General features: G+C 51.8%; 1 protein-coding gene across 3 annotated transcripts; it reads left to right on the top strand.

The window, feature by feature from the left end:
* Positions 1–2,965: 2,965 nt before the first annotated feature.
* GNG8 (G protein subunit gamma 8) lies at positions 2,966–4,816 on the top strand. Of its 3 annotated transcripts, none has more exons than XM_036012452.1 (3): positions 2,966–3,130; positions 4,323–4,408; positions 4,623–4,816. In XM_036012452.1, the coding sequence occupies exons 2-3, from the start codon at positions 4,325–4,327 to the stop codon at positions 4,749–4,751; spliced, it is 213 nt and encodes a 70-aa protein (XP_035868345.1). In that variant the 5' UTR covers positions 2,966–3,130; positions 4,323–4,324; the 3' UTR covers positions 4,752–4,816. The 3 variants fall into 3 exon arrangements, with proteins under 3 accessions (XP_035868345.1, XP_035868346.1, XP_028386237.1); XM_036012453.1 differs by having other exon boundaries at positions 3,107–3,213; XM_028530436.2 differs by lacking the exon at positions 2,966–3,130 and having other exon boundaries at positions 3,917–4,408.
* Positions 4,817–17,343: the final 12,527 nt, after the last annotated feature.

The raw sequence follows: 17,343 nt of genomic DNA, 5'->3' as shown, positions 1-17,343 counted from the left end.
GCAGCACAGACCCGGACAGCACACCTCGAGATTATGGCCATGCATAGAGTGGAAAGAGGCCTGAGGCCCGCCGCTCAGGAGAGAAATGGAGGTCACGCTCAGTTCAGGCAGTGCCCGTCTCCCCTACTCCCCCAGTCTTTGGCCTCCACAGGGAGGGGGAGGGGAGTTTGGGTCGTCACCCTGTCTACCCACGCTCCAAGCTGGGTTTCCTTCTCCGGGGCTGCTGGGCCCGAACTGCTGATGAAAACCAGCTGCGGGAGGCTCGGAGGCTGGGCGCACTCCCAGGCCCCTCCCCGGCGCCGGCAGACCCCGTTAAGGGGGGCGGGAAACTAGGGCGCCCCAGCTCCCTCCCCCTATCCGCAGTGGGCCGGGGCCCTGGCACGTCCGGCGCTCCTGATGCTTTCCAGATGTGAGCCTGATTCCCCTCCCCCACCTGGCCCTGTTGCTCCCGTGGAGTTGGGGAGGAGGGAAGCCAGGGTCTGACACCCCCCTATCAAATAGTTACACTATAGATCTGGGCGGGTGTCCCCTTCCCACTGGTTTCCCTTCTCAGACGAGGTCATAAAAAACGAGCTGGGATGGGCTGACTGCGTTAAAGACGCTCCTTCCCCACCTCCGCCTCCTCCCTGAGCTCGGGCCTGCGCCCCCTCTGCAGCTGTCTGGGGTGGTCCGGCACGCCCCATCCAGGCCACTCCCACCTCCCCCGCCCCTCAAGGCCACGCCCCCTAGGCGCACCTCTACAGGCTAACGCCACCGTCTCCTGTGTAAGGCGTGGTCTTGAGTGCTGTCTCTCTGCCCGCCTCTGTCTCTATTTGGGTGTCTGTATTTCTGCCTCCGACTCTACATTTCGGTCTGTGTGTCTCTCCTGTACCTGCATGTCTCTGTGCCTCTGTCTCTGCAACCTTCTGCCTACCTCTGTCTCCCCGAGTCCCTCCGTCTCTATCTTTCCAAATTTCTGTCTGTCCCTGTCTCTCTGCCTCTCCTTGCGTCTCTCACTCCCTTTCTAGGTGTCTCAGTCCATCTTCATTTCTCTCTCTCTAGACCCCTCCACCTTCCTACGTCTCGTGTTCTCCACTGCCTGCACCCGACTGGCCCACAGGGGCGCCTTGCCCTCCGGATTTCCACCACCTCCCAAGGCTTTGGTGCTGGCTTTGTGGGCCGCGGACGCCCCCCTGTGGCCTGCAGGGGACTGTCAGGAGGAGACGGAGAGCAGAGTGTGCGCGCTGGCGGGGGTCTCCTGAATGTAGGAGAGACACCGAATGTCTGTGGGTGATGTGGGGGAGATGGTGGGTGACACCGAGAGACTGTGTGAATGTGCACCACCGTGAGGCTGTAGCCATAGGTTGTGTGTGGCCCTGTGAGCTGGTGAGATGTGTGACAACCAGATTATGCCTGGGGAACTGTGTTACACCTGGGGGTTGTATGGACTGTGCATGGGAGATGGAGAGATATGTGTGCGTGGCTGAGAGTAATACCATGTGGTTGGGTGTGACAGGGTGACACTGAGCTGGTGCGTGTGACAGGGTGGGGGCGCTTGTGTGATGGAAAGAGGCCGTGTGGGACACACAGGAGAGGTGGGTGACTGGAGTAAACGCAGCAGGGCGTGTGGCACACCTGGAGACCCTGTTTCTTCCTGCGAGACCGGGTGTGCCAGAGACACTGTTTGGGGGACTGTTTGTGAGGTCATGTGTGAGAGTGAGCGGTTGTGACAGTGTGCACGTGGTGAGGACATGAGTGCTGTGTGTGTCACATGGGCAGATGATGTGTGAGAGTGAATGAGTGTGCCCCACCCAGAGATGGCCTGAGAAGGCACTGTGAGAGGCCCCCGGGGACTGGGTGTGTCAGAGAGGCCATGTGAGTGTGAAACAGTAGGTGCCAGCCACACCGATGAACTGTGAGAGTGTGTGCGGCTGTGTGCAGCATAGGTTGTGTGGGAGACTGACAGACTGGCACAGTGTTGTGACAGTGTGTGAGTGAGTGGGCGACTGTGCGGGGCACTCAGGGATTAGAGTACAGGAGACACCTGGTGTGTGTGAGTGTGCAACACTGGGGGATTTCTGTGGGAGGGTGGGCGGCAGCTGTGTGTCATACAGACTGAGGCTCAGCAAGAGACTGTACAAGACAGTGAGGGGGGCAGACTCTGTGTGACTATGTGTCCGGGAATGTGTAGGATTGTGAGACACTTGGAGGTTGTGCAAGAATGTGTGTGATGTGTGTGGGAGTCACTGGCTGTGATAGTAACTGTGTCACACTACAAAATATTATATGGCAGTAATTGACAGAGAGGTTGCGTGAGTAAGTACATGTCACTGCAGGAGACATGGGGAAAGTGAGACCGAGAGGGTGTGGGACAGAAGTTTTTATCACATGTGGGTGTGTGTGACACACATACATCTTGACATATTGTGTGACACCATGTGAAACCGTTTGTACATTGGACACTCAGAAAGCACACTTGCCTGATGTCATGGGTGAGGACGTGTCACGCTCCGAGAGATTGTAAGGGATGGGTGGTGTGTGGTGTGTGGAGGGACCACGTGATGGTGGCACCGTGGGGGAGTGTGTGTCAGGGGCACGGACCATGGGCGAGGATGTGTGGCAACACCATGTGACACAGTGGGGAGGTGCTGCGGGTCTCTGGGCGAGGGACTGTGAGTATGAGGCTGTGTGAGTGTGAGGAGGCGTCTGGGACGGGGTGACACTGAGGTGGTGGGTGTGACAGGGTGGGAGAGCACATGCAATGGAAAGCAGGCCGTGTGGAACACACGGGAGAGAGCTGTGTGACGGGAAGGTGTGCAGCAGGGTGTGGGGCACACCTTGAGAGCCTGTCTTCTCCCCTGAGGGAGGGAGTGAGTGTGAGACAGAGACAGGGATTGAGAGGAAAGACAGAGGGAGGGAGAGACACACAGAAACAGAGTCAAAGATGGGGACAGACAGAGCTAGGATCCAGAGAGACGGACCCAAGGCGGCCCAGAGAGCAGTGGGGTGTGGGTGGCGGCAGCAGGCGGAGGCGGGTCCTCAGGGGCTGCCCTGTGGGAGGGGCGGGGCTGGGCTGGGGCGGGCAGGGGGACCCAGGGCTGTCTCCCAGCCTCCACCAGCAGCCCGCCATCCCAGCCCTGAGCAACAACAGGTAGGAAGCTCCCGTCCTGGCCCCGGCAGATGGTCCCTCTGCCCTATCTTGGCCAGTCTGGCCACCTGGGAATGAATGAGTGAGTGAGTGAAGGGATGATTTTGTACTTCTGCATCTCCACCAGCTTGTCTCTCCCCCAGCCCCTCACCCCTCTCTTTCTGTCCCCCTGTCCTCTGTCCCCTTATCCCCGGTGGCCTCTCCCGTCCCCTTCCCCTACCTCTCCATACATCCTACCTTTATCCTCTCACTCCCACCCCTCCTGGGCTCCTCGGCCCCCCTTTCTCACCCTCCCTCGGTCTCTTCATCCCCTCTGCACCTCTCTCCCCCCATCACTCTGTCCCTTTCTCCACCCTTCCACTCACCCCCCCACTCCCTCCATCTCTTCATCCTTCCCCCATCTCTCCATCGCTTTCTTCCCTCCCTCAAGTCTCTTCTTTTCTCCTGTGCCCCAGTCACCTCTTCTCCCTCTGCCCCTCCATTTGTCCCTCTCTTCCTCCTCTCTGCCCTCTCCCCAGTCCTGTCTGGGTGCCCCCCCACCCTGCCAGCCCTCTCTCCAGCTGCTAATGAGCAGAGGAGACTTTGAGGTGCAGGGCTGGGGTGGGGGAGCTCCCTGAGGGGAGCGGAGGGGGCAGCTGCTGCCAAGGCCCTAATGAGGCCCCCTCTGTGCCCCTCCCGCCGAGATCTTAATTCCTTGGTCTCCCTGGAGCGGCCGCTAATTGGCCTGGGAAGGGCCCCCCTCCTGGCTCATGCTCCCTCCCTGGGGGCTGAGGACACCTGGGTCCTGCTCCAGCACCTGTGGCCCTGTCCTTCCGTCCCTCTCTCCACCTGCCTCTCAGCCCCACCTCTGTGCTTCCCTCCTGCCTTCCTCGCCCCTCTCTGGCTCCAGGTACCCCATCTGTGCACCCCTCCGCCTCCCCTCTTGCCTCTCTCCGACCTGCTCTTTGGTCCCTCCTTGGACCTGCCTCTCGGTCCCCAGTCTGTGTGGCTCTTCATCCCTCCGCTTTTCCCTCTCTTTTCCTGTACCCCCTCCACCTGCACCCGGCTACCCCATTCGTTCGCTCTTCCACCCGCGCCCCCGCTGCCGGGTCCTACCACCACAGACACCTTAGCTGGGGACCCAGACCCAGACTTGCCCTAGCCTACCCCCTCCGCCTCCACTCCCGCCGGGCTTTCAACCCCTTCCCCGCCGCAGCCATGTCCAACAACATGGCCAAGATCGCGGAGGCCCGCAAGACGGTGGAACAGCTGAAGCTGGAAGTGAACATCGACCGCATGAAGGTGCTGGTTGGGGTAGGAGGAAGGTGGGGGCTCGGGGGCAGGGTCTGAACCCGGCGCTGTTAAGGGTACAGAGCTGTGGGGGGTAGGATTCCCTTCCAAACTGAGCTGGACCTGGGCTGGGTCCTGAGAGGGGTGGAGCCTGAGGGGGCGGGGCAGGGCCAGGGGAGGGGCACGGGCATGGGGCGGGGCTTGTACTTCACCCGTGTGTCCGCAGGTGTCGCAGGCCGCCGCGGAGCTCCTGGCGTTCTGCGAGACACACGCCAAAGATGACCCTCTGGTGACACCGGTACCCGCTGCAGAGAACCCCTTTCGCGACAAGCGCCTCTTTTGTGTCCTGCTCTGAGCCTTCCCTACAGCTTACCCTCCCTTGCCGAAATATGAATCCAATAAACGTGGTGACTGGTGGCACCTGTGCTTTCAGGGACAACTGAGGCATGCGCAGAGCTTGGGGCCACCCGCGTCCCTTCTCATATCTTCTGTGTGTGTGTGGAGTATGGGCGTGGGGTGAGAATATGCGATGTGTGTGGATACGGAGGGTGTGTGGGAAGAAATGATCCTTTCGGCGCTCCATGATCCTGAATTTAATTAATCATCCCAACAGTCCCAGAGGCAGCTGGCTGCTTGTAGAACAGCTTTTTTACAGATGAGGAAATGGAGCCAAAGGGGGTCCCTTACTCAAAGTCACACGAAGAGGAGGTGATGGGGTGAAGACTGTGGAGCCCAGTGCTCCTTGAACCCCTTGGCTGGTCTCTGCCCTCTCCTGCCTCCTGTGCCCATCCCACCTCTCTCATCCTGAATGATTTCACCCCTTTTTTCACATTTGGCTACCCCCTGCCACAGGCCTCCCTCTGTCCCAAAGCACTGGACTCTGTGCATTCATTCATTCATTCTTCCAAATGCTCTTTGAGTTCCTGCCCTGTGACTGGCCCTGTGCTGGGTGAAGCTGGGGACAGAGCCTGGCACTGCCCTCCTGGGGCTCAGAATCCAGTGGGAGAGACAAACCATCCCCCAAAGGTGACAACCCAAAATGGGCAGGGTTGGGGTGGAAGAGCTCATTGGGAGCATGAACACCTGCCTCAGTTTGGGGGTCAGGGAGGGCTCCCTGGAGGAGGAGGAGATATCTGAGCTGGTACACAATGGTAGTAAAACTTGGGACCCACACCCTGGCTGGTGTGACTCAGTGGATTGAGTGCAGGCCTGCAAACCAAAGAGTTGCCTATATGATTCCCAGTCAGGGCATGTGCCTGAGTAGCAAGCCAGGTCCCTGTAGGGGGCGCACAAGAGGTGGCCACACATTGATGTTTCTGTCTCTTTCTCCCTCCCCTTCCCTCTCTAAAAACAAATCAAGAAAATCCTTAAAAAGCAAAAAACCAAACTTGGGGCCCAGAGAAGAGAGACGTGTGGCTAGAGGGAGAGGAGGCAAATTAAATTGTACATTCCCTCCTTCAACAATTTCTTTGCTCTAGGGGCACAGGGGTGACTGTACCTACTCTGGTGTCTGCCCTGTGTGTCCCACATCACACACTGATGGCCTGCAGGACATATAGAGTCTGCAGGTGTATTTTTGGCTATCTATTCTGGCCTATGTAATGTTCTTATCAAATTAATAAATAGAGTACTTTACACAAAAGTCCACATTTCCAGCTCCTTCCGAACTGGAAGGTCTGGTGACCTCAGACCTACACGACCCCCAGGGTGACCATAGGCTATGAGCTGGGACATGGGCTTCCCAGCTCGCTGAAGTCCCCACCCACCCTGTTGTCTCTCAGTTGAGGGGGTGGAGGTCTGGTTGCCGTTTACCGTGGAGCCTGTGCCAGGGGCTTCTTACGGTGGAATGAAAAGAAAGGTGACCTGTGGGTTTGGTTAATTATTTTACCTGGTTGGCCCAAGGGCCATGGAGTTCAAGACCCCCTCTCCACTCCTTCACCCCCGCCTCCTCTTCTCTAGGGCTCAACACCCGGCTCCTCCCTCAGAGTGAGGCTGGATCTGGATGGAGGCGGATGACAGCTCACTGTGCCTCCGCCCCCGCCCCCGGGAGCCGGCCCTGCGTGTGCCTGGCAAGTGGTCCATTAGTCACATTGGATTAGGGTCCCCTGGGCCCCAACTCTGAGCTTCCTGTTGAATTGAGGCAGGAGAGGCTGTAATTACATCTCCCTCCTGCCTCCCACCTCTCAGCTGATTGCATCACAGCTGCGGGAACCCCCCAGGGGATGAAAAGATAAAGTCAGAGCCATTTGTGGGCCTGTGACCTTGTTAAACACGACTGCCGGTTTCGCTCTTCCGAGCTTCTGTTCCCAGGACTGGAAATGACTGGAAAGCAAGACCGGAACATGACTAAGGGCGTCCTACAGCCACAGGCAGGAGATGACATCCGAACAAACTGCACCCCCAACTGCCCAGGGGCCACACAACTGCACCCCCACTCTTTTTAGATCCAATTACAATCCAAGAAAAGCTCAAAGCCCCCACCCCTCAGGGCTGGTGCACCTCCGCACACCATGCCCCTTTCCTTTCTTGGAGAGTGAATAAAAACTATACCCTGCACTGTCTTCTCTTTGTGAATTCTTCCACCGCCTGCATCAGCGAGCACCCTAACATTTCGGTGGCCCTTACAGGGACATTCTCTTGTTTCTCTCTCTCCTCCGGCCTCCTGACTTGCGATTAGGGGAGCAGTGGGCGGCAGAAGTGCGACCCCTAACCCTGTCTCTGTGAGTTTTGGGGAGAGGATTCCAATCTTTCTCTCTCTCCCGACGCTGTGAACAGGGGGGCCCGGCCCCCCCCCCCCCCCCCCTGCTCCCAGCCAGCGATCAGTAAGTCTCTCTGAATCTCGGGACAAAAACATAGAAACTGATAGCTTATACCCACCACGTCTCATTGTCGTAAAGCCTGGGGCTGGGTCTATCTCCTTCGCAGGGCTCTGGCTGGAAAGAACGCCCCAGCGGTCTCCCTGCTGGCTCGCTCTGTTCTCTGGACCCAGGGAGCCTGGCTCTGAGGCAGATCCTCAAGTTCCATGTGTCCTCAGGCTCGAGGCCACTTGGCTCTGGCCACAGACCTCTAAGTCATTTGAGGTGGGTATGCCCTTCTCAAACCTTCCCTGCCCTCGTCGTTCTGTCCCTGAGATCTCCTTCCCTTTTAGAATGGGCAGTTCTCAATCAGCCCCGCCCAAGGACTCCCATTGGGATGGAACTTGAAAGCTCTGGGGCTTACCGACCTCAAGTCCAAGTGCTGGATTCTTTATTGCAACACGGCCTGGCCTCGATACAAACTGGGTGACCAGGAAGCCTGGCCCATGAACGGATCTTTTAACTAAAATACTATCCTCCAACTTGACCTTCACCGTCGCCATCTTGATCGCCTTCTTAGGTTTAGTCCTTGAGGGGAGGAGACGAGATTTTAACTTTCAGCAGGGATTCCAGGCCTCTTCCTCCTAACTGTGCCTCTTCCTTCAAATTGGCCTCACGCTACTGCCCCGCCCCGCCCCCACCTGTGTCTGTGTTGCTACAGAGCAACTGCTGTATTTGTTTTCAGCTGAGCAGCTCTCTAACCCGGTAAGGCCATGCTGTTTTCACCCACATGACCCAGCAGGGGGTGACGCTATTCCTGACCCCCCTGACCCCCAAGTCCTGTGTTCAACTCTGGTTCAGAATTAGGCTTGGCCCGCTGTGCCCAAGGTGAGCACAAACCAGGGCACAAGGAGGGAGGAAAATCTTGCCCCCTCCTCCTCCCCCCGGCCCCCAAGACTGTAAAACTCTATAGTCCCCTCCCGGAGACCTGGGAGCTGCCAGATCCCGGGAACAATTGGGCCTGTCCCTCAATGCAGAGAAAAAAAGTGACATTTTCAACTCAAGCTGATTTCTGCCCCTTTGCCTGATGAAACCAAAGCCCTTCTAGGAGAAGCTTGGTTCTACAACTCCTACATTTTTGAAATGTAAATACTTGATGTTCTTTAAGAACTCTCATCTAGGCCATCTTTTAAAATACAAATTTTGGGCCCCGGCTGGTGTGGCTGAGTGGATTGAGTGTTGGCCTGGGAACCAATGGTTTAATTCCCAGTCAAGGCACATGCCTGGGTTGCAGGCAAGGTCCCCAGTAGGGGGCGTGCAAGAGGCAACCACACATTGATGTTTCTCACCCTCTCTCCTTCCCTTCCCTTCTCTCTAAAAATAAATAAATATTTAAAAAATATGAAAATAAAGATTTATATACTTATTTCATAGTAATTATCAAGAAATTGTTATCTTGAAATATATTTTACAGAGAAGCAAAGTTCTTTTTTTTTTAAGATTTTATTTATTTATTTTAGAGAGGGAAGGGAGGGGGAGAGAGAGAGAGAGAGAAACATCAATGTGCGGTTGCTGGGGGTTATGGCCTGCAACCCAGGAATGTACCCTGGCTGGGAATCGAACCTGGGACACTTTGGTTCCCAGCCCACGCTCAATCCACTGAGCTATGCCAGCCAGGGCCAAAAAGTTCTTTATCAATTGCATTTTAATTGAATCTATAACTGTGTCACTTTGAATTTGGACATAAGCAGTCACTGTTCAACTCCAGTATATTTGCAAATGTATCTTTGGATAGGTTCATGAAAAAGACTCTGCCTTAAATTACAGGTATCACATCTTTAAAGCAAATGAAGATTTATAGAACCCTAAGGAATAACTGAATTCGTGGAAATACTGGCAAATAATCAAGACAAACAATTGATTATATGGGACTGAATGAACTACAGATAATTGTTATTCTTATGACTTTGTTCAATTTACTGCTAGTTTTAAACCTTTTTGTTGTCCAGATATAAGAACACACGTTTTCCTCTTAGAACAAGTTGTAAATTGTACCCCTCATGGGCAACATCGAAACATTTATTTTTCTCCCCCCCTGACCCAGCATTCGGCAATTCTTAAGGAGTGAGTGTGAGTTTCATGGCAGTCTGTTTGCATAAACCCAGTTAAGAATCTGTTCTCTTTATAACAGCAACAGTTTCCAAGTGTGGTTCTATCGACCAAGTCTTTGTTGGGAATGTCACGATCAAAAGAGTCAAACCTGGATGCTGGACGTCACCGGAAAGCTTTAAGGAATGGAAACTGACTTTCACAGCCAGAGAGTGAGAGCCCCTTGGAGAAGTGCCTGGTGCCTTGCTCCGCCACGTGGTTCATGGCGGGTGTTCCGTGGCAGGTGTGAACTATGCACTATGAGCGAAGGTTGCTTCCCTGGAAGATGGCAAGGAAGGAACCCGAAGACATTTCTGGGACATCGAGAACTTGAGGAATCCACCCAAACCTATTGCAGGCGAGTGAAACTATGTGGAAACCAGAAAAGCTACCAGACCCAATCAGCAGAGACAGGGACTGAATCTGTACGAGTGCTTTATTGAGATGGCCGGCGATCTGAGAGACAGTGGGTTCACACCCTAACGGACCGTCTTAAAGTCTATTTCAAAGTGGCCCTTTTTATAAGGAAGACAAAGGGTAGGTAAGGGGGTTGGAATGCAGGGGAAAATTAATTGGATTACAAACCCGGCAGCGTTCTCGCCCTGGGTCATCTCACCCTGGAGCACAGTGGCTCCGGTTCCATCCTGACGGCTCGCAGTCCCTCCCGAGGCACAAAATTGGAACTGCTTCTGGTCTCCTGGAGTCAGGGGGTCACACCTTCACTTCCCGGAACAATAACTTTTATATGCATGGATGACTAAACTTACTAGTTATTACTTAAATTAACCTTTTGCAACTTCTGAGTCCCCATCACCGTCCCCCTGGTACTTTAAACTACGTTGCGTCTGTGAGGTCAATTTCACATGGAAGATCTCCTTTTGCTGTCGAGCACTTGTCTTGGCATTAGACCCTCTGGCGGGGGCTTAGGAATACACCTAATTGCAGACCTATATAGGGGCACATTGTATGCAACAGCAAGCTATGGTACTGAAAAAAAAACAACAACAACAAAATAAAAACAACAAATGCCTCTCTAAGACCAGTAACACTGGGCAGCCAAGAGGTTAGTTTAGACAAATCAATACCAAAGGTTCCCCTCTCTCTGTTTTATGTTGGGTACTGCTTCATGTACGTGCTCTGCTTCACGCGCTGTGAGCCGTGAACTATCAGTCAGGTTGAAACAGCAGAGGCCTTTACAGTCTTCATGTCCATGATTATGCCTGGAAAGAAGGCGGTCTATAGCTGCATGATTCTCTAGTACTGCTTCTCTGACTTGTCCTAGTTCTTGACTGATGGCACTGATGGCTTGCCAGGTGGCATTCAAAGCTTTTGCCATGGCGCAGGCTAGTCGGCTTATTTTTCCATTCAGATAGGTTACTGTGGCTGTCATTACAAATATAGTCAAAGACACATATTCAGCAGGGCTAAAAGGCGTAAGCCACAGTTACAATCAGGTGCAAGGGAAAGGTCCTGTCGAGCCCGGGTCCAGTGGGGCTTCTGAGGCATAAACACCATCAGTCTTCCCAGAGAGCATGGCCCCCAGAGCTGTTGGCTGGAACACAGGAGTAAGCAGTCCTTCCACATGTTAGAAACCATCCAGCAGGCAATTTAACGTGAGCAAAAGCGTAAGATACATTAGTGGTGGTGGTGCAATTCATCTTCACACTCGCTGGGAGCACAGAACAGTTTTTAGTACATTGACGAAAGTGCACTCTCGTTAGCTGGGCTACATTAGCAACCTACAAGGAAAACATCTCCCTGTCATATAGAGTTACCACTGGTCCCCAGTTATAAATATCAGAGCAGGTCATTTTCTTATTGATACGCTCAAACACAGTATAATTTCAAAGGCTTTCCAGGGGAGTACAGACACCCACCAGACATGCAGTGGAAGCTTGTTCAACATAACTTCCTCCTGCAGGACAAAAGAAATGTTTAGAACATTTTTTGCTAAGTATGCCCAAATATTTTCATCTTGTTTGAAAGGGTAAGTTGTCCATAACATGGAGTCAGACAAAAAGGAATGAAAAGAATGTAAGTCATTGTTTTCGAAAGATGACTTTCAGGTGTTCTTGCGGGTCAGGGGTCTGTTGTTCCTCTGGTGCTTTCTTGTTTTATTTTTTTCCATTATAGTATCTTTATTGAGATGTGATTCACACACCATACAATTCACTATTTAAAGTGTATGATTCCGTGGCTTTTAGTATATTAAAGTGGCGCAACCATCACAATTTCACATTTTCATCACCCCCAAAAGAAGCCCTATACCTATTTCCCTCCCTCGTTACCCCCGCCCCATCCTAAGCAACCATTAGTCTGCATTTTTTCTGTATAGATTTCACTACTCTGGACATTTTATGTAAATGGACGTGTAAAAATAGTCTTTTGTGACCTTTGTCTAGAATAATGTTTTTAAAATTCATTTATGTGGTAGCATATGTAGATGTCAGCATCCTTGGTTAATATTCCATTGCATGGATATGCCACCTTTTATTTACCCATTCTTCAGTTGATAAACATGTATTGTTTGTTTTATTTTTTAAAAATATTTTTATTGATTGATTTTAGAGAGAGAGGAAGGGAGGGAGAGAAACATTGATTTATTGTTCCACTTACTTATGCATTTATTGGTTGATTTTTAAATAAGATTTTATTTAGTCATTTTTAGAGAGAGGGGAAGGGAGGGAGAAAGAGAGGGAGAGAAACATCAATGTGCGGTTGCCTCTCACACGCCCCCTACTGGGGACCTGGCCCGCAACCCAGGCATGTACCCTGACTGGGAACCGAACCAGTGACCCTTTGGTTCACGGGCCAGCAGGCAATCCACTGAGCTACACTCACCAGGGCTAGTGCTTTCTTTACTCGGGCATGACGAATCCAAGGTTTTATTCCTGCCAACTTCACCACCACCCTGTGGGGTCGGGGTGGTAAGGAGTACGTCCGAAGGTCCAGTCCACTTCTCTCCTAGTTGGCTTCCTGGAGGTGTCATCTCCCAGCCCTTGAGCAGCACCTTGTCTTCGAAGGCATCTGGCAAACCTGGAGGGGAGAGGTCCCTAATAAAAGCAAGACCATTAATTACAGCTAAGGTCTGACTTAACTATTGTACGTATTTCTTTACCTTTATTTCTTGACCTGTGTATATATCTCCCACCCCAATCGTAGCCTGAAATGGTCGCCTGTACACAATTTTATCGGAGCTCACCTGAATCCCACTTCGAGGAGCTACCCTCATCCTGAGCAGGGCAATAGGCAAAGCTTGATCCCGATGGAGATGAGTTTTTTGACATTGCTCGGCTATATTTTTTTTCAAGGTGTGATTCACCTTCTCTCCTTCCCAGAAGCCTGAGGTCTCCATGCTGTGTGGAGTCTCCACATGATACCTAAAATTGACTAATCTTTTGTGTGATTTTGGAAACAAAAGTGGGTCCATTATCACTCTGCATGCTGCCAGGGAGGCCAAAGTGAGGGATTATTTCCTTCAGTAAAGCTTTCACTGCCTCCAGGGATTTCTCCATTCTAGTAGAATAAGCTTCTACCCATCCTGAAAAAGGTGTCAACAAAGGCTAACAACTATTTCCACTCTCAGACCCTTGGCATCTGAGTAAAGTCTATTTTCTAGTTCTCAAGTGGACACTGTCCTTGGTATTGCTTTCTTTTTCTCCTTTGATGGAGATCTGTCTTGGGGTTGTTCTTCCGGGACACAACACATCTAGCGATTACTTTTCTTACGGCTCTAGAATTTCCAGGACCTGTGAGCCATGGTTTGACATAGGTGGTTAATGAGTCTCTTCCATAGTGTGTGGCCTCATGCAAATGCTTCATGATGGGCTCTGCTAACTGTTCAGGAAAACAGTATAGCTCCTTTCTTACTCTTTCTCCATCCACTATGAGCTCCTTCTTCATCAAAACCCCAGCTCTCAGCTTTCTCTAAGTCTGCAGTCGAATACTCAGGGTCAAACTGTGACAAGCCCAGAACAGGTACCGAGGGCATTATAAACATTCCTTTAGCAGCTGCTTTTGCTGCCCGTTCAGCCAGATTGCTTCCTCCAGCCACATCAGTGTCCTCTTTCTGATGCCCTGGGCAGTGTGCAACTGCCACATGTAAAGGTACCTGAGCAGCCTTTAGTAATTTTAAAATTTCTGCTGCTTAATCCCCTTTTTATTTGGAGGTTAACAGTTTTTTCTTCCCAGATGAAACCATGTGCATGCAAAATCAGGAAAGCTTACCTTGAGTCGGTATACACATCCACTCTCTTTTCCTGCGACAATCCAGTGCCCTCGTCAGGGCCATCAGTTCAGGTTTCTGAGCAGAGGTTCCTGAAGACAAGACCTTGGCCTCCACTACTCCTTCAAGAGTCACAACTGCATACCCAGCCTGTCTGCTTCTGTTGTCCATATAACTGCTTCCATCTGTATAGAGAGCATCTTCTAAACGATGGTCCTGTAAGTCAATTCTGCTAGAATACACTTGATCAGTTATCTCAGCACAGTCTTGTATTAGTGCAGCCGAGTCAGACTCTGGGGGAAGAGAGGCAGGATTTAACTTACTTACAGTTTTGCAGGAGCCGTTGGGATGGTAGAGAAGAACGGCTCGGTACCTGCCCCTTCTTCCAGCAGCGAGCCACACGTTTCCCTCTTGCTCCAGCAGGCTCAGCACTGGCTGGGGTGCTTCAGTGGTGATAGGCTGTCCCAAGGAAAGCCTTCCAGCTTCCTGTAACAGCTCACAGGTGGCTGTCACAGCTCTCAAGCAGGCTGGCCACTCCCGGACAGTGTGATCTGGTTTCCTTGACAAGCATGTGACAGGCAGAAACTGTCACTAAGCATTTGGGTGAGGACACCTGGGGCAACGCCCTGCCTTTCATGAACGTATAACTGAGAGGCCTTCCGTGAGCTTGGGAGCCCCAAGGCTGGTGCAGAAGCCAGTGCGCCTTCAGGGACTCACAAGCCTGGTGCACCCCTTCATCCACTCTAAAGGGATATACTCTGGTCCTTTCCGAGTTTTTCCGGTTTAACTGATCTGATGTAGAAACGAAGGCTGTGCCCGCACTCCAGCGGGCTGGCCCTGTGGCCCTACTCCCACTGGAAGTTTTTCCCAAAGGGTATTGCCTGGCCCCAGTGGGGGCTCATCCTCCACCAAATTTGATTCCCTGATGGGTTCCAGATGGTGAGGCCAGTTCAGATGCACTTTTCCCAGTTTCCTCAGCTGAGTAAAGAGGAAGACCTCCCCTCCCCGGGGCTGGAGGGGCCGTGGGAACCCTGACCGTGCTCGCGGAAGCCATAATACTCAGACCTTCCTGGGCCCGCTCTGCGGAGCTCCTGCTGTCTCTCACAGGCAAATGCCCTTTTCTCTGGACCATTAATCTATTTCCTTTTAATGCTGCATCCTGATTATGTAAACTCATGAAAGTTTCTGGATAAGGCATTATGTCCCACTTTCCCAATCTCTGACAAAACCACTCTAGTTATAGTATAATACAGTGATTTAAAGACCCATTCAGTGGCCATAGCTCTCCTGAGTCTAGATTATACAGTACATAAACTGAACTGCGTTACAATAAAAGCCACTTTCTTTTTAGTTGTAGGTTTATCAGCACAGGCCAACCTACCAGCCAAAACTTACCCCAAAGGTCTGTTTCCCAAACCGGAAGACAGCTTTTTACCAGACAGAGCCCTGTAAACCACACTGTACCTTAGATCCCGACCATCTAAGTGTGACCCAGGATTTAAACCTGAACCGGAAAGTGCGATGATTCGATCAAATGTGAAAATGGCGGGAAGTGCTGAGAGTCGGAGGAGGGAAGTCCCCGAGTGAAATCACTTGGCAGCTGCCGGGGAGTCTTCAAATACACACCCTGGAGCCCCCCAGTTCAGGCAGCCAATGGGACTCCCTGCCAATACCCCGACTTACTGGAGAGTCCCAATACCTGTCCCGGAATGGAGTCGCCAGAATATGAAACCGGAAAAGCTGGCATTCATGTTGCCTGACACCACCAGACCCAATAAGCAGAAACCGGGACTGAATCTGTGTGAGCGCTTTATTCAGATCCGGCGATCTGAGAAGTTGATGGGTTTATACCCTAATGGGCCGTCTTAAATTCTATTTTAAAGTGGCCCCTTTTATAAGGAGGGCAAAGTGTAGGTAAGGGGTTTGGAATTCACGGAAAGTTAATTGGACTTAAAAAACTGCAGCATTCTCGCCCTGGGTCACCTCGCCCTGGAGCACAGTGGCTCAGATCCCATCCCAACGGCTTGCAGTCCCTTCTGAGGCACAAAGTTGGAACTGTTTCTGGTCTCCTGGAGTCAGGGCGGGTCACACCTTCAGTTCCTGGAACAATAGCTTTTTTTTTTTTTAAGATTCCATTTACTTATTTTTAGAGAGAGGGGAAGGGAGGGAGAAAGAGAGGGAGAGAAACATCAATGTGCCGTTGCCCCCCAGTAGGGGGCATCACACGCCCCCTACTGGGGACCTGGCCGGAAACCCAGGCATGTGTTCTGACTGGGGATCGAACCAGCGACCCTTTGGTTTGCAGGCCAATCCACTGAGCTACCCCAGCCAGGGCCCTAGAACAATAGCTTTTACATGCATTGATTACTAAGCTTATTAGCTACTACTTAAACTAAAATTTTCCAACTTTCAAGTCCCCCATCAATATGGCAACTGTGTCGCTGGATTTCTGTGGCTTGAAGGGCTGAGTCAAGTTCAGACTGAGGTTCCTGTGAAATCCCATCACAGCAGATTTGAAAGAGCCTCTCTGATCAGTCACTATTCTTGTTGTGTCCATGCAAATAATCAGGCCACGTGGAAACTGAACTTATCTTCAGTCTCTTTGATAAAGTGCGGATGATTTTAGGGAGAGAAATTGTGTTTCAGTGGAAATCACAATGTCCAATTGTTGCCAATGAACTGACTGAGTCCTAGTTTTTCCTAAAAATTTCAAAAAGGTTTTATTTATTTTTAGAGAGAAGGGAATGGAGGGAGAAAGAGAGGGAGAGAAACATCAATGTGTGGTTGCCTCTCACATGGTTCCCAGTGGGGGCCTGGCCCACATCCCAGGCATGTGCCCTGACTGGGAATCGAACCAGCAACCATTTGGTTCAAAGCCCATGCTCAATCTACTGAGCTACACCTGCTAGGGCAAATCCTAGTTTTTTGATGACCCACACCTGGACCCATAGGCAGGGACAGTTCTACATCCCTAGCCCACCTGAAGTAGTTACAGAAGAAGAGACCTTCATCCCTGCTCCCCCAAATCAAAACTGGGCCAGGTCATTAAGGAAAAATCCATTGTAAAACCAGTCAGGGGGTGGGGGGGGTGAGAAGAATGAAAGGACAGAGCCAGCCTTGTTTGCTCACAGTGGCTGAGCACCACTGGCTGAGCAGGCAGGCCTGTGACCTTGTCAAATATGACTGTCATTTTACTTTTCTGAGCGTATGTCCCCAGGGACTGGAAATGACTGGAAAGCAAGAATAGAATGTGACTAACCACTCCCTACAGCCACCGGCAGAAGATAACATTGGAACATACTGCACCCGCAACTGCCCAGGGGCCACACAACTGCACCCACACCCTTTTTAAATCCAAATACAATCTAATAAAAGTTCAAAGCCCTCACCCCTCAGTGCTGGTGCATCTCTGCACACCATGCCCCTCTCCTTTCTTGGAGAGTGAATAAAAACTATACTCTCTGCACTGTCTTCTCTTTGTGAATTCTTTCACAGCCCAAGTAACTGGCCACTCTACCAGGGGAGACGGGACAGAGAGAGCCACGGGTGCTCTGGGGGGCGGGGGTTAGTTGCCAGAGAATCCTGGAATTTCTCAGGTCTAGCATCCTTGCATCTTAGAACCAGAAATGCAGAGGAATCTAAAATCTCAGAGCTCTGGAGGCCTGGCATCTGGGGTCCTTCCATCTGGTGGGGTCGGGATTCTGGGGTCCCGACACTTCAGGAGTGTAAGGATTTCCTGAACCTGGGCTGTTGGGGTTTAACCTTCTCAGCCCTGGGAT

This window comes from Phyllostomus discolor, chromosome 12 (assembly GCF_004126475.2).
Source record: "Phyllostomus discolor isolate MPI-MPIP mPhyDis1 chromosome 12, mPhyDis1.pri.v3, whole genome shotgun sequence".
NCBI classification, from domain to species: Eukaryota; Metazoa; Chordata; class Mammalia; order Chiroptera; family Phyllostomidae; genus Phyllostomus; species Phyllostomus discolor.
Note: the sequence above shows the minus strand (reverse complement) of the source record. Positions and strands in the feature narration are given on the sequence as shown.